Genomic DNA, 10,898 nt, shown 5'->3' with positions numbered 1-10,898 from the left:
AATACACATATATTATATAATACACATTATAATACATATTATACACAATACTTATATATAATAAATATATATTATCTTGATTCAAACTTGTGTCTCCAAATACCTTTTGGTGGTAGGTTGACCAGAGTGTATGTTTTCAATTTATCAACTAAAGTAGTTATCAATAAGAAAACGACCAATAATCTTATAACTGGTCCCTCAAACTACAATTTGCATATTTTCTCTAAGAAGAGAAAGTAATAGGGGGAGGAGGTCTAAATTTGATTAAGAACCATTATATGAAATACACAAAAACTCAATAAAATATTTTTTAAAAGAGAAGGCATTCTAACTTTAAATCCTATGGGGGTAGGAGTTTCATTTCTTGTTATGTAGAATCTTATTATAGGATAGAGAGCACTAGACACAGGGTCAAGTGATGATGGTTCAAATTCCAGGTCCATTAAAATAATCCTTTCCCAGCAGAGAGGCCACAGGTAAAAGCCAGGGGCAGCTGACATGTTTATGAGCAAAAGATCAGGCTGGTTGGAAACCAGACTGTCTGGGTGTAAATCCACTCTGTGGCCATGAACAAGCCAATGGAGTTCTGATGATGAAAGTATTGACCTCACACGGTTATTTGGAAGATTAAATTAATTAACACTTGGAAAACAGAGCAATACTATATTAACTGTAATGCTAAAAATGCATCTGTTACAGAAATAAAATATCTGAATGTTGTTTTCCTCATAGATAAATGGGACATGACTCCATCACAGGTAAGGTCATTTTCTATTCCAACACTCTATGACATCCATGCCTAAAGCGTAGATGCATCACTAAGAGCACCCAATGACAAGAAGAGAAGGACATTACTAATTCATGAAAATAGAGATAGTCCACAAATACTTTCAAGGTAATTGTGGCTGCCTTTAAGTTCTATTTTTTGAGGCTGAAAAAATACAAATACTGTAAAAAAAAAAAAACAAAATAAAATACTTTGTTTCTCAGTAGCTGATATTTCAAGAGACATTATCTATTTTGTCTGGTTAACCTGAGTTTGTGTTTGCAAGTATAGCCATTTGTCCTTGTGTTCCAAGCAACTAGAAGGGGATTCACATGCACAAGTATAGGGAGGCTTTGGGTAGCACTTTGTTCTTTAATCTTCATTCAGCTGAACTCTAATTTTTCATCACTGCTATGGAAGAAGTAGTCTAACATTAAAGATTTTGATCCTGCATACCCTTTTCCTACATGATTCCAGTCTGTAACTAGATGATGATCCTGCTGCATTTGGTTGCAGCCTTCTTCCCAAAGAACAATTTAATTCATTACTGACAGGTCAAGACATGAAGGAAGCAAGGTTTATGAGTGTTTGGAGTAAAAATTTGAAGCGTGAAAAATTAACATGCAATACTACAGGTTAGGAGGTATGATTTATTACTCCCCTTACTGGCGAAACAAAAAATCATATTTTGAAAATAATCAATATCATTACATTTATGACTAGCTGGGTCTTATCTGAAATCACTGTGTATTCCTGGGATTTCACTCAAGGTAATGTAATACAGTGGGATCTTGGGTCAGGTTTAATTTAATAATTAGTGGAGTACACACTATGTTTTGTAGAAATAGATCCAAATAACAAATCCGCTCTAGGTGCTTTTAGATGATTACTGCTGGGTGGGGAAGAGCTGATCTTCTTAAAGGGAAGGACTCTACATAGGCTGACTAGACCTCAGTGGATGAACTTGCACTGCAGGGACATCTGGGCATACTAACTTGACATGATGCGCTTTAACACAAATGACAGAATGTATAAATTCTGGGGGGGGGGTGCTATGGGAGGGTGCCAATGGAGAAGATGATTAAGATGTTCTGTATGAAATACACAAAAGTTCAATAAAAAAAAGAACAGAAAAAGATGTTTCTCATTTAATTAAATGCCAGTGACACAAGAAAGTCAAGATTCTAAGAGTTGAAGTGATTGCGTTTTTATACCAGGATTTTTTGCTTTCAACCACACCTTAATTACCTCTATGTGCTTTTCCTCTTTAAAAAAAGAGATTTATTTTTATTTTTTTAATTATTCCAGCCTGTGACTAGATGCTGCTCCTACTAGATTTGATTACTGCCTTCTTCCGAAAGAGAAATTTAATTTGTTAGTGCTAGGTAAAGACAAAAAGGAACCGAAGACAATGAACCTTTTGAGTTAAAATTTGAAGCATTATTTAAGCAATAATCACTTTTAATTTTTAATTATTTTAATTCTTAATTATATGTCTGTGTGTGGGTGTATGTGAGTGCAGTACCAGCAGAGATCAGAAGAGGGCATCAGATCCACTATGGTTTTGAACCACCCAATGTGGGTGCTGGGAATTGAACTCAGGTCTTCTACAAGATCATCAAGTACTCTTAACTGATGTGTGGCCTTTCCAGTCCTCTCTATTCTTTTTTTCCTCATGGTCTCACAAAGTAGCCCTAGCCTGCCTGGAACTCACTAACATAGAGAAAGCTGGCCTTGGACTCACAGAGATCTGCCTGCCTCTGCTACCCCAGTGCTGGGATTAAAGGTGCACACCACCAAGCCTAGTTTTATAGTCATTTCTTGAAAACAAACAATGATTTAAACTACTGTAGATACTTTCAAAGAAATATTGTTCATAAATGTTCATATTTTCACTAAAATACAATAGACTACAAGGATAGTATTTGAATATTGGTTTTCCCCTCCATAATTCTTTTCTTTTGGTCTTTTTTGATATAGGGTCTCTCCCTGTAGCCACAGCACAGTTAGCCTGGACCTCACTATGCTGACTAGGCTGGCCTCAATGTCACAGCCTGCCTCTGTCTCCTGAGTGCTGGAATTAAAGAAGGTGTGTGCCACTACGCCAGGCTGCTTAATTCTTATTGAAATGTGAATCTGCTATCACAGTGGCAGTATTGGGAGGTGTGGCCTTTAAGAGGATATTAGCCCATTAGGGGTTAAGGTTTTTTACAGTGGGCAAGTTCTTACTCTTAATTACTGTAGAAGGAAATTATTACACAGCAAACACACTCTTCATGTTTTGTCTCTTCTCCATATACCTTCTTGCCTTTCTACGTTCTGTCATGCAGTGAAGCAACATGAGGCCCTTGATGGTGCCATATTTTTGTAGTTTAGAGTCTCAAATGCTGTCATTCATAATAAATCTCGTTCCTTTATAAATTACCCAGTCTCATGTGTCCAGTTATAGCAACAGAAAATACACTAAGACAGTAGTGAAACCACTGTTATTTTGGCTAAAAATGAAAATGGTATCCAGGTCCTTGGTAGACAACAAAATCTTTTTTTTCAATTTTTAATCTCCCATGACACAATAAAAAAGTTATTTGTCCCACAGATCTAAGATCAATGCCTTACACATGACAAATACTTAAAGGAATGAATTCAGGAATAAACACCATACATGCATTTTCCTCTGACAATGGAGAAATGAAACCCAACCAGTCTTCCTAGTGATAATACATATGTACACAATTGTCTAAGGAAAAGGAAGTCAGCCAGGAAAAATCCTCATTTAGGCCTTACCATGTTGAACAACTGGTTCTCTTAGCGGCTCCCCAGCAATTAAGACAAAATGGCTTCGTTCAGGACTCTAAAGTTAACAAAGAAAGTATCAAACAATAAGAAAGCATAGGTTTTTTTTTTTTTTTTACTTTGAGAAGCTTTGTTTTTGTTTTTTATTTTTTATTTTTTATTAGCATTACTTTCTTTGAAAAATAACATGATTACCCTGAAAAACTTTTGTAGGTTGAAGAATTTCAAAAAGGAGAGAATGGCAAACTCTCATCACAGCAACAGTAACAAATTCCACTTTGTTTTTAAAGCAGTTTTGTCAGCAAATAATACTCAAAAAGAAAGTTCTATAATAACTAAACATATAATTTCTCAAACATTTTTTTTTTGTTTTGAATGCCAAGTTGCAAACAATTTATAGTTAAATGGGATGATGCTCCCAACTGTGAGTACAAATTTCAAAAATATTTCCTGTGCTGGGAATCAAACCCGGATCCTCTGCAAGAGCAGTCAGTGCTCTTAGCTGCTGAGCCGTCTCTCCAGCCCCATGGTTAGGTCTTCCTTAACAGGAACATCTTCAAGACAAATTGTGTGAAAGACCTGGCTTAACTCTCACTAGCAATAGAATTTTTTAAAGGGAAGATTAAATATACAAACCCCCAAACAAGACTTTATTACTTTGCTATTTACTACTATTAATATGCAATATTCCTCAGCACTTCTAATACAAAACAGATGTGTGGTGGGAGGCAAAGGCAAGTGGATCTCTGTGAGTTTGAGGTCAACCTGGTGTACATAGTGAGTTCCAGGCCAGCCAGGACTACATACTGAGACCCTGTCTCAAAGAAAACATTAACAACAAAACTATAAAGTATATGCGTGGGTGTGTATATAATGTTTAGAGAATTGTTTTATAATTCCTGCATTTCTGGTTTAAGAATAATAGATTCATTCCATTCCATAAAATTAAATATTTTGAGCAACTAACACGCTGTGTTCTTGCAACTTAGTGAAGCTGGAACAGTGTGGTGGTTATTTGTGAATGGCAGTTGGGATGTTGGTAGGTCGCAGCGTGTCCTCCTTCTGCTTCATGCTAAATCCAGTTCTTTCCGACAATTAACCTTCTGACTCTAAGGATCCCGATCCATCCACACCCCTGGCTGCAGAACTCCAGACTTTTCCACCAGTCTCTCTTTTGTGGTCTCATTTCAGTGATTGGATGTCCTTAGCTTTCTAAACTAACTGGATTGGTAGCTTCTCTAATTTCTCAGCTCTGCTTTTAGGTCTTCGGTTCCCTATTTCCTCCTAGTTGCCAATCCTCCAGCTTTGGGGGAGCTGCCTTGTGAGGTTATATAGAGAGGTATCCTGAACTAGCCAAGCAGGGAGACCACATAAAGCAGAAGTGAGGCATCCCCAAACAATAGCTCCAGTGGGGCTGAGCCTTAGGCCTACTACCACATAAATGACCTCAGCAAAACCAGCAGAGGCATCAGCCACAATAGTCAGAAACAGTGAATTATTGGTATTTTTAAACCACTAAATCCCAAGGTGTTTTGTTACTAACAGATAATTGAGCATTACATTTTTTCTTGAGTTTTCTCTTGTGCTTATCTAATTTCGACTAAAATACTAACAAAAGGTCCAATGATTATGCAATTTAAAAAAAACTTCATAGAACTGTGGAAATGGGCAGCAGGCCCCAGTCTTAACCGAAGAACTATTGGCTGCAGATTACTAGGTGAGGAAAAGCTGATCTTCTTAAAGGGAGAGAATCCAGACAGGCTGACTAGACCTCAGTGGATGAACTCACACTGAGGGATGTCTGGGGACACTAACTTGACTCGATAGGCCTTAACACAAATGACAGAATGCATGAATCCAGAGGGGGTGATGGGAGGGTGCCAGTGGGGAAGAGGGTATAAAGATGATCAAAATGTTCTATATGAAATACACAAAAATTCAATAAAAACAAAAAAACTTCAAATTTTTTAAAAACTTCACTCATATTCTAATACTATAGCGTTTCTCTAAATATATAAGTGTCTTAATCTATGTCAAATCTTTTCTTTGTCTTTTTGACTGGCCTAGATCTTGCTATGTAGACCAGGCTGGCCTTGAACTCACAGAGATCCACCTGCCTCTGCCTCCTGAGTGCTGGGATTAAAGGTGTGCATCACTAAGCCCGCCTTAATCTATGTCAAATCTTTATATACTTCTACAAATACAAAATTCCTTAATTAGAAACTATTACAATGTGTCTGGTCTCAGGAGGTTTATGATTGCATTTGACAAAACTAACAATTAACCCTTTGCTCTTCTGTATTGAATAAAAACTGCCATTTTTCAGAGAATTGAAAAGTGCTTATCATTTTGGCCTCAATTTTTTTTTTCAAATAGTGGAGTAGGAAATCATGATAGAATGGTGTCCTCAAAAGTGTTCATTTAGGCCCTCCAATCTGAAGTCTGAGGACATTTCATGCGTGTACTTATTTGAGCATCAGGTACTTCTTCACACTTAAAAATGTCTCTGTTTAACCATTCTCAGGTGTGTAATTTCTCATTTGGCATTGCCTTACCGAATCAGAATCCAGTGCAACATCAAAATACATACAAATGTGAACCTAGCGGGAAATCACAGTAACATAAAAACCGATGCCATCAGCCTCAACTAAAATCAGCCCTTCGCTGTGAATACAGATCATCATTCACTCCCTACTTCCTCTTATTTTACATAGTTCTAACAGTTAGGCTCCTTGGTTATCAAGTCTGTAAAACATTCAGTGCTCCAAGAAAATGAAGCTGTGTCTTGCCACGTCTTACCAAAATTCCATTTAGTTTTCAGAACATTCACCGTGTTTGTGGGACAACTACTGGCTGATATAGCAGGGTAATGCCTTCGTCTGAAATGATTTCTTGTTTCTCTTTTTTCAGTGTGATGTTTAAACGACAAACTGCAACAACCATCTAAAAAAATCAGTTATCACAAAGGATTTTTTCTCTAAGAGGTTCAGAGTGGTGATATTTTAGGGTGAAACAAGAGATAACAGAAATAGGATCCCATTTAGCAGGATTTTAAGGGGTCTTATACATTTGGGCTAAGGCCAAAGAGACAAACTTGAGTTGGAGGGTCAGGAAGCAGAGGAGAAAGGGTTAATGGAGAAGGAAAGAAATACTGGCCTCTATGATGCATGTGTTCACTATTCAGAATGTTAGTTTCCTAATCAGAAGATAGGTCTTTGGGGAGTAATAAACATGCTCTACAGTTTATGCATTGTGGAACGAGAAAGTGTTAAAAACAAAAGTTTTGCTTTTTTATATTACTCAAATAAAATGATGATGACTTTCCAATTATTATTGAACATCAAGATAAAAATACTCATGCATTTTGTCTGAAATGAGAAATTATGAACCTCTTGGGAATTGAAGAGTTAGAGTTTTCATCACACCGCAAAACCCTGGAGGATGCGCCAAACGTCTTAATAACTGTTCCATAGATTTACCTCTGGGTGGCTCCTTCTCCTTTAATGCAAGCCAGATCTGTTTTGTGTCTCTTTTATTTTACTTTTCTCTCTCTCTCTCTCTCTCTCTCTCTCTCTCTCTCTCTCTCTTCTTCCCTCTCTCCCTCTCTCTTTTTTTTCTTCTCTCTCTCTCTCTCTCTCTCTCTCTCTCTCTCTCTCTGCCTTTTTGAGATAGGGTCTCCCTGTAGCTTCAGCTGTCCCAGCACTTTCTATGTAGACCAGGCTGGCCTCAATCTCAGAGATCCTCCTGCCTCTGCCTTCCGAGTGCTAGCATTAAAGGTGTGAGCCACCACGGCTGGCTTTCATTTTACTTTTCTTTTTTTAAAAAATTACATTTATTTATTATTATGTTTATATGGAGGGGGCAGGTGAGTACAAGTGTGCTTCGGTCATGTGTGGAGATTTGAGGACAATCTCTGGGAGTTGGTTTTTTTCTACTACTATGTGGGACCCAGGGTTCAAATTTAGTTTGCCAGGCTTGGAGGCAAGCACCTTTACCTGCTGACCCAGCTCAGTGTTCCCTCATTTTTCTTTTATTGTTTTTCTTAAAAATCAAATCAGTTTTCAGCCTATTAAGTAGACTGTTGAGGTAGTTTAAAGTCCCAACTGAAATTTTTTATCTATGGCATCAAATGATGAAAATCATGTAAAAGATGATGAAAGACCAGCTCATTACCAGTCTTTGTGTACCTCCAAGTCAATGCCTTTATAAACTATGATTTAAATAAAAACCTCTGCATACAAAAGTACCAGAGATCCACGTAGATTACTCTAATTCATGATTTTTGAGGCTACAGCTCATCCCTTTTGCTTCGATATGACTTCTAAGACATCTTGAATCATAGATAAGCCCATTGCATCTTACTTAAAAACTTATTTTAAAAAATTGCTCTTGGGGCCAGCGAACTAGTCAGCAGATAAAGTGACTTGCTGCCAAGCCTGATAACCAGAGTTCCACGATTGGGACCCACATGGTAGAGATGAGAACCAACTCCCTCAAGTTCTCCTGTGCCCTTCACAAGTGTTTCATAGCACATGGGTGCTCCTGCACACACACACACACACACACACACACACACACACACACACACAATCAATGAATAAAATAAAAATAAATAATTTCTTTTTGTATTTCATGAGCATTAATTCTAAGATATGCATGGAGAATGGAGACCAACAATAAATAACCAAAGTCCAGAGGAAAGTCTCATGACTCATTTAATGTGTTGATGACTTCCAAATTAAGAGTTTCTAACTCGTTTTATTTAGTGGATTAGAAGCTTGAGATAACAGCAGGACTTTGAGAACAAAGTTAAATCATGCTTTTGCTCTAATAGTATTTATTACGGTGATATAGTACATGAAAAAATTACTAGAAAGAAACTGACTTAGTAACATGCAATTGTTCTTATTAGATTTCACCATTTATACTTTTGGGGTCAATGGAAAGATAAAACAATGAACTGTTATCTTTTTTTAACTAGTGGTTTCTTTTATTTTGAACTTTGCACATAAAAATCAAATTGTTGCATCTAACTTTCATGAGATATTTTATTTCTACTTCAGTGGTTATTTTAATCAGATGCTAATCTTTATTCTTTTAATGAAATCCCCATGAATGGTGCCAGTTCAAGAGCACGGTTGTTTTCATCTATGGTTTTGATGACAGTCAATAAGGAACATGTTATGTATCTCTGTGTACTTACTACTTGTCAATTTGCCACTCTAATAGGCCACTAGCATAAACATGGGTCTAAAGGTTTAATGCAGTCTTTCTTAGAGCACTCATGGATTTCCAATCATGGGACCAATAGAGCAATCATGACTCAGGAGAAAGTCTAGAGCACCAGCTATGAGGCAAACTAGCGCAGGGAGTCTTTGAAACAGAGGCAGCTACAGAGTGACTGGTACTTGTTCAAGACTAACTGTCCACAGTAGCTTGAGGTTGGTTCCAGTCTCAAAGAGCTTTGAAATATTTGGGTTCATTTTAAAGTCATTGTGTTTTGGGTTTTGTCCAAGAGCCTGGCCCAAATACTTTGAAATCTGCTATAATCAATGACCCTTGCTGTTGTTATGTGCTACAGCAGACTTAATAATGGAAAAGGTTGAGGAGAAGGCTCAGTTGTAAAAGTCCTTGTCCCACAAGCATGAGGGCTGGAGTCTGGATCCCCAGAACCCAAGTAAAATGCAGGGTGGGTATGGTAGCTTGCCTGTAATTCTAGTCTCAGAAAATAGGGACAGAGGTTCACCAGAGCAAGCTGGCTAGTGAGATTATACACATGGTTGGTCAAGCTCTGGATTTGACTAAGAGATCCTGCCTCAGTGAATAACGTGGAGGAGTGATCAAGGATGATTCTCAACATCAACCTCCAGTCTCCATATGCTTGTATATATACATTTACATCCATACATGTGCCCACATGCATTTTTGAATATGTATGCCTGCACCACACACACACACACACACACACACACACACACACACACACACACGGGGAAAAAAGAAAAAAAGAAATAGAAATAATCTATCCATTGAGAGAGGAAGTCTGGGATTCCCACAGGCTGCCCTGTGCTAGTCTGAGATATGTCAATTAAATGGTAAGATGGTACAAAGAAGCCTGAGGTGTGACTTTGTGTATCATTCTTTCTTTGCTCTCCTCTCTTGTCCTAGAGATTGGCCACTTTAGATAAAACTATCCACACTGCTGGCCAGCAAAGGAGATGGGTATGATGACAGTGTGGAAAGAACAGTGCTAGAAGGCAAGTGCTAAATCATTTTCTCATTCTAGACTACAATTCAGTGCATCGTCTTTCTTGACAGACTCCTCATGTGAAGGAGAGTTCCAGGTGAGGATAAATAACCTTAGCTTAAAGCTGAACACTCAGCATCTCTTAGGGCCTTTTTCTAGATGCCAAAATGGTTATGTATCCTTGAGCCTATGATTTGAATCCTCATCAGATAATACATATATGGTATTAAACTAGGTGCTTCCATTAGTAAAGTTTCCCCCTATGATTAGTGGATACATATAATGCACTACACCACGGATTGGGCAAACTTTCTTTGTAAAGGGCCAGAGAACTTTAGGCTTTGTGGGTCATGCAGTCTCTTCTATAGCTCACTTCTACCTGTATTGTGTGAAAGAATCCACACTCAATACTGAAACAAATGGATGTGGCTGTGAGCCAATAAAACTTAAAACCATTTGGATCTGGCCTACTGGGCATCGTTTATTAGCCTCTGTGCTAGAACTGGAGCAGACTGTAATTCAAGTAATCAAGAATTTTTTAAAACAATCTCATGTAGTTGGCCTTAGTGATTTCACTTTGTAGGCAATGAAAATGAGGCTAGGTCAGTGAGGTGGCTCAGTGGGCAGACACTTGTAGCTGATCCTGATGACCTGAGTTCAATCCCCAGGAAACACATGGTAGAAGAAAAGATTCCTGAAAGTTGTCTTCTGACTTACACACACACACACACACACACACACACACACACGCATGCACACATATACACGCACACCCCAATAAATAATAAATGTAAAAATGTTTAAAAAGTCAATGAAACACAAAGAAATTTAGAAACATACACAGAGTCTCACAGCCAACATACGGCAAAGCTAAGACCCAAACCTTCACAATCTCTACCCTACTGCAATGTAAAGGGACTTTGTACTTTCCTACAGACACATGACCTCTTTAAATGAAAATTCTTCTTTAGTATTTTTAAAATTTATTTTTAGTAAAGTTTACTAGTATTTGCAAAAAACCCTACAGCATAGAGAAGTATACAAAGAATGAAAAAAGTTGATTTAAAATTCAAATTTCTCTGCAGGATAACC

General features: G+C 37.7%; 1 protein-coding gene across 2 annotated transcripts in view; it reads right to left on the bottom strand.

Annotated features, from left to right (window-relative positions):
* Window positions 1–10,898, bottom strand: part of Pir (pirin) — a 127,481-nt gene that overhangs the window by 4,917 nt on the left and 111,666 nt on the right. For both annotated transcript variants that reach the window (XM_008840879.3, XM_008840878.3), the window contains exon 10: window positions 3,551–3,617. In XM_008840879.3, coding sequence (XP_008839101.1) covers window positions 3,551–3,617 — 67 coding nt within the window. The remainder of the gene's footprint in view (window positions 1–3,550; window positions 3,618–10,898) is intronic.

This window comes from Nannospalax galili, unplaced genomic scaffold, assembly GCF_000622305.1.
Source record: "Nannospalax galili isolate Female #2095 unplaced genomic scaffold, S.galili_v1.0 scaffold521, whole genome shotgun sequence".
Taxonomy (NCBI): Eukaryota; Metazoa; Chordata; class Mammalia; order Rodentia; family Spalacidae; genus Nannospalax; species Nannospalax galili.
Note: the sequence above shows the minus strand (reverse complement) of the source record. Positions and strands in the feature narration are given on the sequence as shown.